The 16,760-nt window shown below is 43.8% G+C and overlaps 1 protein-coding gene across 1 annotated transcript in view; it reads left to right on the forward strand.

Moving 5' to 3' along the window:
- Positions 1 to 13,088, forward strand: part of LOC137545065 (omega-hydroxyceramide transacylase-like) — a 57,542-nt gene extending 44,454 nt beyond the window's left edge. Inside the window, exons 3-5 of the mRNA XM_068266171.1 lie at positions 6,510 to 6,575; positions 9,723 to 9,932; positions 12,927 to 13,088. Coding sequence (XP_068122272.1) covers positions 6,510 to 6,575; positions 9,723 to 9,932; positions 12,927 to 13,088 — 438 coding nt within the window. The remainder of the gene's footprint in view (positions 1 to 6,509; positions 6,576 to 9,722; positions 9,933 to 12,926) is intronic.
- Positions 13,089 to 16,760: the final 3,672 nt, after the last annotated feature.

The following is a 16,760-nucleotide window of genomic DNA, read 5'->3' on the forward strand; positions in this document are numbered from 1 at the left end:
TGCATGAAAAGCAGAGGGTCCATATGAGGTGAGGACTGGAAAAAAAGACAGCGAGCACCTCCTCACAATTCTGTTTAAATATTCACTGGTCCTATGGGGTAGCGGGGGCGGGGCCACTACCCAATGTGCTGCCATGGAGGCATAAGGAAAGTCTGCTGTAAGGGGCTGGAGAAAGCCCCAGGTGAGTAAAGCTCATTTCGAGTATTTTCCCTGATAACCTGATAAGCAGCGAGTGCTGCTATGTAAGGCATGCTTAGTGGCCGCTCCTTTCCATTAAGGTATGCTGCTTAATAGTGCAGCTTAATAAATCAAGCCCAATATCACTTATATAGTATGCTATTTATATAAGGGTATGCTTTATGTTAAAAAAAGAACAGCAATAGGAACATCCACTAGATGGAGCTTCCCACTCACAGATAAGTACTATATGCAGTTACAGAACTGTGTGGAGTAATATTCCCTTATTCTGGGGAATTACAGCTACCATGCTTATCTTTGAATGTAAAAACAGTGACAGGTATCACATGGACAAATGCTGTTTTTGAGTCTTTGGGCTCAATTCTGGTAGCGTTTAGTAAATAATTACCTCATGGAATTGGGTTTACCTCATGAGAGAAATCAACTTTTGAATTCTGGTAGTTTAAGTAAAGTTTTACCTCATGTAATTTCATGAGGTAATTCATGTGGTAATTTTCTACTAAAAATGTGTGGTATTTAGTAGTCAAATACCTCACACTTAAATTCTGAAGTGAAATAAGGTGCGTGTTTGCATGACTTTTACCTCACATAATTAGACCTACCTCTACCACACGATAAATGTAGTGCTGTGACAGAATTGTGATATCTGGAGGCTTTTCAGCTTGTTCTGTGTTCAGGGCCCCCATATTTTGCTGAAATAAGTAAAAGTGATCTGACCAACGAATCCCCCCCCCCCCCCCAGCTTCCATTTTGTTTTAAAAAAGAAAAAGTGCTCCAAACCCTGTACAATCCTTCATCTGCCGCGCCCCCCTCAACATTGTCATTCCCCAACCTCTGGTTGGAAATTTTTTTTTTAAAACTGCGGCAAACACCGATCCCCCCCCCCCCTACTCTGGTGGTTAAAAGTGCTCCGAGGCCCCCCCGCCCCCCAGCAGCCTCTAAAGCTACATACACACGGGGCACAATTGTCCCCCGTTGCATGGCTACAAGAGACCAGGGAGCGATAGCTCCCAGGCGGCGACAGCTATCTACAAGTCTCGCCAGAAAGGCAGAGACACGGCGGAAGCTGTCTGTGAATGGAGCATCCGGCTGTGAATGGAGCATCCCCCAGCCGGATGCTCCATTCACTTGCATTGGGTCTCCTGTCGCTAGTCCGCATACACACGCGGACTAGTGACAGTTGCGGCGAAGTTGCGGCGACAGCTGTTGCCAGCGATTGAACAAGTCAATCGCTTGGCGACAGCTCGGAGTAGCGACGGTTCGGGGCGCGCGCATCATACACACGGGCGACCTGTCGCCACAACACGCGCGTGCCACGTGGTTGCAGCGACAGCCGTACCCCGTGTGTATGAGCCATTAGAGTAAAAGTGCTGTAACCCCCCGCCCCTCCAGATCCCCAGCCTCTAAAACTAAAACTACTCGCACCCCCAGTCTCTAAAAGTGCTGACCCCTCCCCCAGCCTCTAAAAGTGCTCCGACCCCCTCCCCCCAGCCTCTAAAAGTGCTCCTACCCCCCTCCCCCCAGCCTCTAAAGGTAAATGAACTGGATTTTTTTTTTATATAATGGATGCCTATAAATTTATTTTTCATAGGTTGCTACATAATCAAATACACCTTCCCTCCTCAAAAAAAAAACCAACATCTTCCAAAGACTATCCTAACTTATGGAAGAAAGACTATTACTTATTTGCTGCAGGCTTACCACTAAAATACCTCGTGTTTTACCTCACTCTATGCATTTACCTCATGTTTTACATCATGTTCGGAAATGGAGAAAAATCTTCCAGAATTGATAAAAGAATAGGAAAATACCTCATGAGGTATTTTACCTACAAAAAAAATTTACCTCACATAGCTACCAGAATTGAGCCTATTATCTACCATGACTGCGGTTGCTAGTACACATTCAGTGACAGCTTTGTGTTCTTTCATGTGCACTTCAGACGCGAGAGACACTGAATTATGTGTTTTTTCCAGCATGGAGTGACAACCGTAACACAACAGACATTGCTGAGCTCTACCTGTGACATACATTAACCACATAAGGACCACAGTCTTTTTGCCCCTTAATAACCTTCCTGGCGGTAAGCTCGGGCTATGCCGCGCAGGAGGATTTCTCAAGCCCTGCTGGGCCGATTTGCATAATTTTTTTTTTTGGTACACGCAGCTAGCACTTTGCTAGCTGCGTGTACTGCCTGATCGCCGCCGCTTTGCGCCGCTACCCGCCGCGGCACGCCGCCCCCCCCCCCCCCAGACCCCATGCGCTGCCTGGCCAATCAGTGCCAGGCAGCGCTGAGGGGTGGATCGGGACTCCGGCTTTTGACGTCATGACAGCATGGGTATGTGTAAAAATACACCCCAAAACACATTATACTACTTCTCCTGAGTACGGCGATACCACATGTGTAACACTTTTTTGCAGCCTAGGTGCGCTAAGGGGCCCAACGTACTATGAGTACCTTTAGGATTTCACAGGTCATTTTGAGGCATTTGGTTTCTAGACTACTCCTCACGCTTTAGGGCCCCTAAAATGCCAGGGCAGTATAGGAACCCCACAAATGACCCCATTTTAGAAAGAAGATACCCCAAGGTATTCCGTTAGGTGTATGGTGGGTTCATAGAAGATTTTATTTTTGTCAAAAGTTAGCGGAAATTGATTTTTATTGTTTTTTTTTTCACAAAGTGTCATTTTCCGCTAACTTGTGACAAACATAAAATCTTCTGTGAACTCACCATACTCCTAACGGAATACCTTGGGGTGTCTTCTTTCTAAAATGATGGGTGATTGACAGGTGATTAGTGGGTGATTACAGGGGAGAATGGATGTATACAGTACACAGGGGGGGGGGGGGGGTCTGAGGGTGTGGGCGGATAATTGGGTGCCCAAGGGGCACATTAGGGTCTGATCTGATGGGTAGCAGTTACAGGTGATGACAGGGGGTGATGGGGTGATTGATGGGTGATCAGTGGGTGATTTAGAGGGGAGAACAGATGTAAATATTGCACTTTGGAGGTGATCTGAGGGTGGGTCTGCAGGCGATCTGATGGTGTGGGTGGGTAATTGGTTGCCCGTAAGAGACAGGTTAGGGTCTGATCTGATGGGTGGCAGTGACAGGTGGTGACAGGGGGTGATTGATGGGTGATTGACAGGTGATCAGTGGGTGAGTACAGGGGAGGATAGATGTATACAGTATACAGGGGGATGGGTCTGGGGGGGGGGTCTGGGGAGGATGTGAGGGTGTGGGGAGTGATCAGGAGCCCCCAGGGGGCAGTTTAGGACCTAAGCTATAACATAGCGCTGATAGATAGTGACAAGGAGTGATTGATGGGTGATTAGGGGGTGATTGGGTGCAAGCAGGGGTCTGGGGGGTGGGCAGGGGGGGGGTCTGAGGGGTGCTGTGGGCGATCAGAGGGCAGGGGGGGCAGGATCAGTGTGTTTGGGTGCAGACATGGAGGGCTGCAGCCTGCCCTGGTGGTCCCTCGATCACAGCCTGTATAATACGATTTGTATATTTGTATACATTACAAAGCGTATTATACATTTGTATGCGGCGATCGAGGAGTTAATTACCCGCCGCCACTTCCGTACGGGCAGCGGGTAAGAGCGCCAGGTGGGCGGAGCCAGTCACCAGCGGCAGATCGCGTCACACGTAACGTGATCGACGCATAACCCCTCCCCCCCTCCGCCGCCAATGGGCGTATTGCAGTCGTTTGGGCCCAGCCTTTGCCGCCGCCCACCGGCTTAAGGTGGTCTGCAAATGGTTAAGGGCCCTTCCACACTGCATGATCCAATTTTGAAAATGCATGCATTTAGCCAGTCACAAGGGAATGGTGATTAAAGAGACACTGAAGCGAAAAAAAAAATGATGATATTATGATTTGTATGTGTAGTACAGCTAAGAAAAAAAACATTATGATCAGATACATCAGTCTAATGGTTTCAAGTGCAGGAAAAGTTGAGAAACTCCAGTTGTTATCTCTATGCAAAAAAGCTATTAAGCTCTCCGACTAATGCTGGGAATACACGGTTCGTTTTTGCCTTCGTTTAAACCTTCGTTTCGATTGTACCTTTTGTCCTTTTCGATCCCGAAATAATCGGTCATACGGTTAATATCACCACCCACGGTTTCGTTTTTTTTTTCGATTCTGATGGTTTCGTTTTTCCAATGATCGAAGGCTGCAAAGAAACGAAACGAAAATCCCTTTTTACAGGGACGGACTAGCATAAACGAATATATAATCGATCTGAACAGCCATCAAGCCTACCAATGGCTCGATTAGATGGATAAAGAGAGATAATATCAAACATGTTCGATCACTAGTCGTTCGTTTTTGGGGTCTATTAATCGAAACTATAATGAGATTATGACTATTTTCACATACGTTTTCAACACTCGATTCGTTTACCGAACGAATCGAAGGTTTAAACGAAGGCAAAAACGAACCGTGTATTCCCAGCATAACTTAGTCCTGGAGAGGGCTGTTATCTGACTTTTATTATCTCAACTGTAATTGAACAGTTTACTTTTCCTCTGCTAGAGGAGAGTTCATTACTTCACAGACTGCTCTGAAAGACTCATTTTGAATGCTGAGTGTTGTGTAATCTGCACATATTATAGAGTGATGCAATGTTAGAAAAAACACTATATACGGTACCTGAAAATAAAAATATGAGAATATTTTCTGTGCTGCTAATCTTCTAGTAATTATTCATAGTACACAACCAATTCATTATATCATATATTTTTTTTCGCTTCAGTGTCTCTTTAAGTAATCACAGTGCCCTGTATAGAGTGATGTGATACATTTTAACCCACACACACATTTAGTGCATACTACAGTTTGCCTGCATTTTTTATTAGGTTAAGTGGATCGGAGCGCATGCAAATCTCATTGCAAATACGGTGCTATGCGATTTGCTATGCGATCTCCCTTTTAAAAAAAAAAGTCCAGTTGCTTTTTTTCCACGTCAGGAAACTAAATTAAGCCCTCCAATCACGCCGAAAGAATGTGAAAATGTCACTTCGCACCATGATTGTGCTTGCAATTTTCAGGCCTCTTTCACACCAAGACGTTGCGTTTTAGGAGACGTTAAGGTCGCATAACGTGCCCCTAACGCAATGCATGGTGGTGTTGAAGTAGGACGTCAAATTGAGCCGCGTTATGCGGCTCTTGGTGCTCCGTTTACATTCTATCCTGGGAAGTCCGGATCTTTTAAATGATTCTTATAAGATCATTGAAAAGATCCGGATCTTTGAACCGAATCTTTGAATGATTTTACTAGGGAAGCAGGAAGCAGGGGTGCAGCAGAGTGAGAGATGCAGGAGAATGAAGGCACATTGAGGGTGCTAATGGGGAAGGGAGAGATGCAGCAGGAAGATTGTGCTTGTGCACAGAAGCTGCAGTTCCTGTTTCTTCCAGACATCCACTGTGAACCGAATCCTTCATTGTGATGATCCGGATGATTCCACTCACAAAAAAAGATCAGAATCAAAGATCAGAATAGTTCATGATCTGGACAACACTACAGTGTAGTGAATATTAATTAGCCATGTGGCTAGGAAAGAGGGGGACTCTCCCCTTACTGAGCATGTGCAAACAGTCTAACGCGGCTAAAACCACCTATAATGCACAGCATGCTGCGCCTTCATTGAACGTGCAGCATTACACTGTAACGCAACGTGGGCACTGTGAACAGCTCATTGATTTTTTATTGCTGTGCGGTGGGCTGCGTTACAGGCTGCTCTAACGTGCGCCTGTAACGTCCCACTGTGAAAGCAGCCTCAATGTGGAAGGGATCTTAGAACAATGCATGTCAGTGCATATACTGTATAAATGACAGTGTCTATATATTTTTCTTTCAGAAGCAAAGGGTTTGACTAAATGTTATATAGTATGCAAGGCCCTAGATGTTCAGAGTTCTAATTGCAGCTCAATGACAGCTGAATAATTGTTTCAGAGGCTGTCAAAGCAGTTGTATTAATTCCTCATGTATTAAATGTTTACAAACCAATCATTAAAAAAAAACAATGTAAAATATTTATCTTAGAACTGTCTAATAAACAAGCCTTTAACAACGCAGCCATGTTTGTATGCAAAGCATTTTGGGTGTTCAGATAGCAAGCATAGCAGCACCAAGCACAATGCTGCGAGCAAGTACAGCATGTACTTGATACCAAGGGGGCAGGTGTCATGGAGCAGGTACTGGTGGCCATTCCAAGAGTGTAAAGGGGAGTGGACTGGTCATTTAGTATAAAAAAAACGTATATGTATGCATATTGCTGGAAAAAAAAATATATTTTGTCATTTCAGGCCCTGATCTGCAGCTGTTTTGTTCCTTTTTACTGTGGTTTGGTCCCACCTTTGTTCCGAGGAGTGGTAAGTCATGCTGATGATGATGTTGCTATTAGTATTCCATGTACAAGAAAGAAAATGTGCAAATACAATTTCTGAATACTCTGTAAACTATAAACTCTGTTCCGCAAGTAGATACAGTACATGCAAGCTGCTGGCACTTGATATGTCATGCAACAGTACACATAGAGCCAATTCACCTGTGGTCACGGTTGAAGATACCTTTAAGCAATATTGCATGATACTGGGCACTCTGTTATCTTCGGCCAGTTATCTTCAGACACTGTTGACCTTTCCACTGATGGAAGAGGGGCTACCCAGTAGTGGGATCGTAGTGACTACGGGTCTTCACCCACACCTCCCTTGAGGGGAGTGCAGAACTTCGCTGCCTAGTGCCCACCAGGTCACTACTGGGATAACCTCAGCTAGTGGTTGGGAGAACAGTGACGCTAATGTGTGAGAAGGAGAAGAAGTCAGACAGTAGCCAGACGTCCAGGACAGGTGGCGATCAACGTAGTCGGGTCACAAGCCGGGGGTCGGGCAGGCAGAAATCAACGAAGGTCGGGGTCATAAGCCAAGGGTCAAATCAGAAGTCAATCAGAGTAGCAAACAGGATTGGTAGAATCACCACGGGACTTACGCCAAGCTGTCAGAATGAGCAGCACTGTCACAGAGGGCAGTGCTGCTTATATACTGTGGGGAACCAATCAGCGCATTGGAATTTTGCGCTAGTTTTCCACGCATGCGCCGATGTGACCTTTTCGGCGCATGCGTTGATGCGACAGTGGATATACAGATCTTGCAGCCTTACAGTCTTTTCACGGACTTCCGCTTCCGAGACCCAAATGCAGAGTGACACGCTGCATTTGGGTATCTGAGGATGCAGAAGTCCACGAAACAGACAATCCAGGGTCTTTCCTACTTAGGGCTGGACTTCTTTTGCAGATAAGGTTCTCACCACCACAAGTTTAGTGGTCTAAAGACTCCAGGGCCCATTTGAAATTCACTTATTCCTAGTAGATAATTTTTACATCTTCGATTTAGAATAACTTTTCAGCACTTTGCAATTGAAAAAGTACCAAAAAGTACCAGTAGGTAAAAAAAAGTACTTTCAAAATTATTTGGAGTATTTGTTTGCTTGCTTGTGGTATGAAAGGCATTTTATTGATGAGTTTGAAAATACCACCAGGAGAAAATGTAGGAGAAAAAGTAAATTGCATATGGGCCCAGGACCCAATTCATTTCCATTCAATTCAATTCATTTTTTCTTCTAAGTTTTCTCCTAGAAGATAATTTTTCATCTTCTGTTTAAAATAACTTTTTAGCACTTTGCAACTAATAAGTAGGTGAAAAAGTGCTGTCAAAATTATTCTGGGTATTGTCTTGCTTGCTGGTGACGTCAAATGCATTTTTATAATAAGGTGTGAAAACGTCACCTTGGAGAAATCTGGCGCAGTAGTGAGAATCTCATACTGATAAAAGCAGCTTTCCAGTCACAGCACAGAATGCCTAGATGCACTAGTCCTAGTGCATACTTGTGAGAGGCACCCATCTAATGCTACTTTAGGCAAGATGTCTTGTGTTGTCATATGACTTCCATTGGCTGCTCTGCATGCAGGGGTTACTGATGTGCTGGTACTTTTCTGCACAGGGAGGATAAGGTGAGCAGAGGGATCATTTACAAGTGGGGAGAGGAGAGGTAACATTATAGACGTAAACATCTTACACTCTTACCTTACCTTATCTTACACGCGTTTTTCTTATATTTCTCCATTCACTTCTATGAGAAATCGAGCGGTAAAATGATTGAGAGTAATATCGGACATTACAGAATTTATCAATCAAACGCATCTTTAGAGCGGAAAAACATGAAAGAGTTAATATTCTACTATATTCTACTATGCAACTGACAGTTTTTCTCCAGTCAGGACCCAGTCAGACTACTGATAAATTAAAATCATAAAATACTTTGCTTTAGGAAGCCTGGTTCTCTGCCATGAGAGGATAGATAAAAAGGTCAAAAGTTCATATATTTGAGCACTCAGAAACACAGAGATAGGGTCCTGACACACCGGAGAGCATGTTGCGGGTCCACTGACTTGCATTACAGTCACAATAAAATTGCAGCAAAATTGCCATGACCTCGATTTTTTGAAAAATTGCAATCGCAGCAATTTGCAGCGATTTTACAGCGATTTGAATGTAAGTCGAAATAAGCAATTTTTTTTAAAACGACCCGCAAAACGCTCTCTGGTGTGTCAGGGCCCATAGACCGTTACATTCAGCTGAGACAAAACAATAAATCTGTTTTTTTAGGTTTTTAAACATAATATAAAACTGGGTGATATCTAAAAGTCATTTTTAGAAGTGTAAGGATAGATAACAATTGTTTATCTCTTCACTTTTTTCACTTTAAATACGGTATAAGGGCCATAGCTGACCTCCTTCTGACAATACATACTTCTTAGAAGTCATGTCTGTTGTTTCACTCCTTTCTCTTTCGCTGATCCAGAACATGTTTACAAGCCTACCTCAGCAAGTGGAGTGCACTGCTCTGCATTGCAGCCACTGTGAACAAACCATTATGATATTTTCTAAAAATTCTACACAACGGGCCTGATCCAATCTACTTTTTCTCCTAAGTTTTCTCCTAGGTCATATATTGACATTATAAATAAAATGGTTTTTAACCCACCTCCCAGCAAGAAAATACTCGGAATAATGTTGACAGTACGTTTTCAACTACATTTTGGTACTTTTTTCATGGCAGAGTGCTGAAAAGTTATTTTGAACAAAAGGTGAAAAATATCTCCTAGGAGAAAACTTCGGAGAAAAAGTGATTTGGATTGGGCCCTACGATTGGCAAGCAAATTTAGTACATGCTCATGCACGCGTTGGAGCCAAATATGTGGACTTTTTTCAGGTGGAATTTGTTTGGTCCATTTTCAAGCTGCATAAATTTGCATGCTTGCCATCTTTTTCTTCTTTGGCACGGATGGGGGTTATTGCGCCAGGTGCAACATACATATCGGCAGGTTATACATGCATAACTTGGGGACCACCTGTATTTAGTACTTGCTTTGTTGTGCCTTTGAGGGATTAGTTGTTGTGTACCCAGATGTCTCCTTTCTGTATTCTGTATCATATTTATCATACTATTTTTTCCCACAGAGGTATATAGACGGTGGACTTTCAAACTTTCATCCTCTGTACTATCTGCAGTCAGTGATAACCGTGTCACCGTTCACTGGAGAAATTGACATTTGTCCCCGAGATTGTCCTGTCAGCCACTTATGTCTTCACGTGGGTAATGCCAGTTTCCAGCTGTCAATCCATAATATCTGCAGAGTGGTCTATTCCTTATTTCCACCCTCACCCTGTGTAAGTACAGTAACTTAGTAACAGTAACAGCTCCTATACAATACAATAATACAATACAATAACATTTGTAAAGCGCTTTTCTCCCATAGGACTCAAAGCGCATTGCTTGAGAGAGCTGCAGCCCAGCTTGTGCGCGCTCAGTATTCTAGCTACATGATTTAAAAAAAAAATTGAAAAAAAAGTGCTGCGCTGCCCCCTGGCAGATTTATTGTACCGCCAGGGAGGTTAAGGTTAAACATAGGGGGTTAAAGAAGATCTGTGATGAATTTACAGCACATTAAAATAAACATTCTCCTACTGCGTTAACCATTTTGACAGAGAATATTCTAAGAAGACACTAGCATGGAAGCAGAAAATTTCACACTATTGCCGCTATTTACACAGGCGGCAATGACGGCGCATGAAAATGTACCTTTTTTGGACGGATAGGGGTGGGCGGGTTGGTTAAGGTTATGCATGGGGGATAAAGTTAGCCATGTGAGTTAAGGTTACGCAGCCAGGGAGAGGGGAGGTTTAAGGTTAGGGAGAGTTAAGGTTAGGTGTCCGAAGGGGTGGGGAGGAGGTTAAGGTTAGGCATCTGGTGGGGATGGGGGGCTAAAGTTAGGCATGGAGGTTAAGGTTAAGGGTCTGGAAGGGGGGTTAAGGTTAGACATGAGGGGAGGTTAAGGTTAGGCATCCAAAGGGGGAAGTTAAAGGGGTTCTGTGGTATTCTAAAAATCAAACAAGCTGACACTTACCTGGGGCTTCTATCGGCCCCCTGCAGCGGTAATGTCCCGCGGCGTCCTCCTCCTCGCTCCCGCTCGCGTCATCGGGAGCTTACTGCGCAGGCGCAGTACAAAGTTTCCTTGTACTGCGCCTGTGCAGTAAGCTCCCAATGACGCGCGTGGGAGCAAGCATACACGCAGCCGTGCAGCCGCAGTGTAATCACTCGCGTGATTACACTGGGACCGGCTGCGGGGAACAGAGCATCGGAAGAGGACGACGCATGACATTACTGCTGGAGGCGGCCGATAGAAGCCCCAGGTGTCAGCTTGCTTGATTTTTAGAATACCACAAAACACCTTTAACCTCCTTGGCGGTAAACCTGTGGTAAGCCGCCGGAGGGTGCCGCTCAGGCCCTGCTGGGCCGATATACATAATTTTTATTTTGCTTCACGCAGCTAGCACTTTGCTAGCTGCGTGTGCATAATGATCGCCGCCGCAACCTGCCGATCCGCCGCTATCTGCTGCGCCGCTCCACCCCCCCAAAACCCTTTCGCTGCCTGGCCAATCAGTGCCAGGCAGTGCTGAGAGGTGGATCTGAGCACCTGCTGACGTCACGACGTCGATGACATCAGTGACGTCATCGCGATCATCGCCATGGCGACGGGGAAGCCCATACAGGGAAACCCGTTCAGAACGGGATTCCCTGCAGGGTAAAAGCGCCGGCGGCGATCGGAGGGATGGGAGGGATAGCGAAGGGAGGGAGGAAACATGTAGCTAGCGCTAGGCTAGCTACATGATTTTTAAAAAAAAAGGAAAAAAAAGTGCTGCGCTGCCCCCTGGCAGATTTATTGTACCGCCAGGGAGGTTAAGGTTAAACATAGGGGGTTAAAGAAGATGTGTGATGAATTTACAGCACATTAAAATAAACATATTACTGTTCCCCCCGTTATTCCCCCTCTTCATTTCTCCTATTTCACCGCTCCCCGCTGCCAATAAATAACTTAATTAATAAAATATAACTTTTAAACCTTTGGGCAAGATGGCTGCAATGAAAAGTGCTTCCGGATCAGTACACAGTCTCCCTGTACTGCTGTGCACGAGAGCTGAGCTGAAGCAACAAGAGGCAGATCTCCTCCTGCTGTCAGCCTCACTGGAGCGAGGCAGATATTCTCCCTGCTAGCGGGAGCACACAGAAAGGTCTGGGATGACTCTTCAGATGATGTGCAGTGGGGGAGGGAGAGGCAGATAGCAGGGAGGAACAGCTGCTGTATTGTCTGCCTCTTCCTGCAGCACAATATTCATCAAACTAGACAAATAATTAGAAAGGAGCAGGAGAGGGACAGCACAGCCGTTTCTAAAGAAGACAAGGGAAAAAAGATTTGTACTTATGAAAGGAACATATCTCTTCATTTAAATTGCATTTTGGAAAAGGGCCACAGAACCCCTTTAAAGTAATGCATCTGCGGGGAGTAGTTAAAGTTAGACATAGGAGGAGGTTAAGGTTAGTCAAGGGGGAGGTAGTTAAGGTTAGGCATCGTAGAGGGAGTGTTCTGTGTGAGAATTGGTTTAGGTTTTGCTGCAGTAAAATATCGGTAACATTTACCAATATTTTACTAATGAGAAATACTACTGTAAAATATTAGAATATGAGTAAAATACTGATATTCTACTATTGGCTATTCCCGAGCACCCAAATTTCCCCGCACCTCTATTTCATGCACACCACTAGCATACTTTCCTTATGCTGGTCCTACATGTATAGATTTTAACACAATCTCAAGCTATTGGTTTTCCAACTCTTCCATTTTATAAAATGATCACAGTTTACTGCACTTGTTTGATCGAATGGAACCTGCCATCGAATAATTAAAAATGAAAATGTGTGGCCAGCATACACCGTACAACAGGCAAAAAAATAAATTGATTTGAGTTTCCAAAATATAAAGCAAAGTTTTAAATAGGAGGTTATTTTTTGGCCCCAAAATGTTCCCATTATATTTGAGCATATGCACTAATACAATTTTTACTTTGTGTCAAAATTGATAGCTAGCAGTAAACTGAAAAGGAAATATTTTAATAATATTAATTTGCAAAGTGACTTGTGTAGTACTTATATTTAAAAAAATTTTTTTTTTTGAAAAATGGAATTCCTATTTAATAATTATCTGCTGGGGTTTGAGTACAAATGAATATATATTATTTTCTGTAGTGGCAACAAATTGTAAAATAGGACTGACAGTGAAAAATGCTTCAGTGAGTGAGTCATGTATCTTTCCTCTCCCCTTATAGGTACTTAACGGATTTTATCACCAAGGCTATCAAGATGCTATTAATTTTCTCAGCAAGAATAATATATATCATCTTCCTCTTGAAGATCCACATTGTCTTCAAGTGAGCTCAAAAAATGAAATCATGAAAAAGAGAAAACACATAAACGGGTCTTTAAAATGAGCTGTGGGTATGCGTTGATGATTATTTTAAGAGTGTATAAAAACTTAAGGATTACACTTGTGTTGGAGGTCAGTATGGTTTGCCAAGACATGACGCTTCTGTTCCAGTAAATTCATATATCACAGTATTCAACCCCAAAGATGTTTTCCACCATTTGAAAAAAATTGAGAAGACTTTCTTTCTGAGCTGGTACATATTTATATGCGTGCAGTTTTTATCCAAACTGAGAAGAAGATATTACCGGTAATACAATTTTTTTGTACACACTGGTACCTGGAAGTACTTGTGTATATAACGAGGGAAGGTCATTTTTTTATAACGGCACTGGACTGTGCTTTGACATCTCCTTGTATGAACTATGCTGTATAACCACAGCCTAACAATCAATCGGTGAAACATCCTTTTTTTTTGTTTGAACTTGGAGGGCAAATTGACTGATTGCTGTCGAGGAGTGAGTGAATGAATGAATGAATGAATGAATGAATGAGTGAGTGAGTGAGTGAGTGAGTGAGTGGATGACTGCTTATGTTGGGATACCAGGCTTACCTGTCTCTGCCCTGGACACTTCTATGTTCTAAGTGATGTTCTTAGTTACTAAAATGGTAATTAACATGTTTACTACGAACAAGAGTTGTGTAAGTATCAGAACAATGAAGCACCTTTGCTTAGAGTATAATATGTGCTCAGTTTTCTACTTTAGAAATACCCCTACTTGGCAGATCTTTTTGTTTCTGGAAATCCAGGAGCTGAGTGCTGCCCTGTACTGAAAGTATTCTCAAAAAGATGACAGATGATAGATACAGGGGCGTAGCAATAGGGGGTGCAGAGGTAGCGACTGCATCGGGGCCCTTGGGCCAGAGGGGCCCCTAAGGCCCCTCCCTCAACTACAGTATTAGCTCTTTATTGGTCCTGTACTCAAATTAATCACTTCTATAGATAGTTTGAATAGTGGTAATAATTAACAAACTGTTCCCCATCACCTTCTTGCACCTCTAACACTGTAATTGCCATTGGCAGGTTTTGGTGCGCCGTATTAATTGTTATGTATAGAGTGCTTGGGGGCCCCATTAAAAAACTTGCATCTGGGCCCACAGCTCCTTAGCTACGCCACTGGATAGATACAAGACTATTCTGAGAATACCGAGAAGAGCTTTATGGGTAACCTCAAAAATATTCCTTAACCTGGGCAAATTCCTGTTTGTTTCTCTTGAAAGCTCTCATTCACTGGTGCTATACTGATATACTCATATACTGGTGCTATTCATATCTGTATTGCATTTTGCAAATTCCTACTTTTTTAATGGTCACATTTTTTTATTTTTTGCTATTAAGATCTGTATTGCATTTTTGCAAATGTAAATAGTCAAATTTTTTTCTTTTGTGGTAAACTTCCTGATACCTTGTGTCAGATTCTGGTATACGTAAAGATGCTATATGCTAATATATGCTACAGCTTTTTGTTTTAAATATCTAGAAATACAACCTAATGCTTTCTATTCTATTGTGGCTAAAGTTTTGTAAAGCTTCCAGACAAATTTTGGCGCAGGGTGAAGCCGAAAGACAGCTCACACTGTACCTACTGAAAGTCCAGGTTGCGTTAATTCTATTTCCCCTCCGTGTTGTAGCAACTTGGGAAGGGGGGACATGTCATTCATGCACCAGCTATTGTTGGCGGGTGGCGGGCAAACGACATAATTTTTTTGTATTTTGTGTGCCGACAATCACTGGCACCCAAATTAGTCACTGAGTGCCGTAATTTACATTTCTTTCTTGTGATCAGTAGCAGGAAGTGAGTGAGTATCTTTAGTGGCAACACAAGTAGCAAAACATTCCTAAAAAGGTTACAACTTATTTCCTGCAGGATTAAAATTTTATGATTAATTTCTGAGTTGCTATTGCATAAACTGGCTTACTGTATTTTTGAGACCATTAGACGCACCTGGCAGATGATTGGAGGAGTATGAGCTGTAGTGGAGTGGAGGGAAATGATGCCCAAGGAGATTTAGGCAGCTGGCCCAGAATAGTGTTCTGCCCCCCACCCACTGCAGTGTAGCATGATCATACACTGCACTGACATGCTCCGACTACTGTCTTCTGTTACTACCTTGTCCTGGCCATCTCAATGAGTGACCGTGGTGGCTACTTTGATGGCAACGCCCCTCCTGGATTTGCACCTGGCCCTGTAGTGCATGGGGATTGGTGGAGACAGGACTTCTAGGTCTATGTGAGCCTTCAAAAAACATTCCTATTGGCTGTGATACCTCCACGGGCACTTGCACCAGACTGACACACAATTAGAAGATGGAGAACTCCCATGGCTGGAGAGATGATAAAGGCTTGCTCTTGTAGTTTTTAGTGTATATAGTAGGGATGGGACGAATCCACAATTTTTTCGAATCCGAATCCGAATCTGAAAAGGTTCTCGAATATCTCGAACCTTTCGAATCCCGAATCTAACGAATCCTGCACATAAGAATTGTGCGATCCGTGGTATAGTTGCCCGCAGTATAGGTAGCGAGGTAAAGGTGCCTTCAGTATAGCTAGCTAGGTATGGGTGCCTTCAATATTGGTAGCTTTCAGTATAGGTAGCAAGGTATAGGGGCCTGCAGTATAGGTAGAAAGGTATATAGACCTCCAGTATAGGTAGCAGGGTATATGGGCCTTCAGTATAGGTAGCAGGGTATATGGGCCTTCAGTATAGGTAACAGGGTATATAGAGGCCTTAATTATAGGTAGGTATGTAGGTAGGTATAGGGGCCTTTAGGTAGGTAAAGGGACCTTCAGTATAGGTAGCAGGGTATAGGGCCTTAAGTATAGGTAGGTATGTAGGTAGGTATAGGGGCCTTTAGGTAGGTAGGTATGTAGGTACGTATAGGGGGCCTTTAGGTAGGTAAAGTGGCCTGTAGGTAGGTAGGTATAGTGGCCAGTAGGTAGGTAGGTATAGTGTCCTGTAGGTAGGTAGGTAGTTAAAGGGACCTTCAGTATAGGTAGCAGGGTATAGGGCCTTACGTATAGGTAGGTATGTAGGTAGGTAGGTATAGGGGCCTTTAGGTAGGTAGGTTTAGGGGCCCTTAGGTAGGTAGGCACGTATAGGGGGCCTTTAAGTAGGTAGGTAGGTATAGAGGCATGTAGGTAGGTATAGGGGCCTTTAGGTAGGTAGGTAGGTACGTATAGGGGCCTTTAGGTAGGTAGGTAGGTATAGGGGCCTTTAGGTAGGTAGGTATAGGGGCCTTTAGGTAGGTAGGTTTAGGGGCCCTTAGGTAGGTAGGCACGTATAGGGGGCCTTTAAGTAGGTAGGTAGGTATAGAGGCATGTAGGTAGGTATAGGGGCCTTTAGGTAGGTAGGTAGGCACGTATAGGGGGCCTTTAAGTAGGTAGGTAGGTATAGAGGCCTGTAGGTAGGTATAGGGGCCTTTAGGTAGGTAGGTAGGTAGGTAGGTACGTATAGGGGCCTTTAGGTAGGTAGGTAGGTATAGGGGCCTTTAGGTAGGTAGGTAGGAATAGGGGCCTTTAGGTAGGTAGGTAGGTAGGTAGGTATAGGGGCCTTTAGGTAGGTAGGCACGTATAGGGGGCCTTTAGGTAGGTATAGGGGCCTTTAGGTAGGTAGGTAGGTAGGTATAGGGGCCTTTAGGTAGGTAGGCACGTATAGGGGCCTTTAGGTAGGTATAGGGG

This window comes from Hyperolius riggenbachi, chromosome 2, assembly GCF_040937935.1.
Source record: "Hyperolius riggenbachi isolate aHypRig1 chromosome 2, aHypRig1.pri, whole genome shotgun sequence".
Classification (NCBI taxonomy): Eukaryota; Metazoa; Chordata; class Amphibia; order Anura; family Hyperoliidae; genus Hyperolius; species Hyperolius riggenbachi.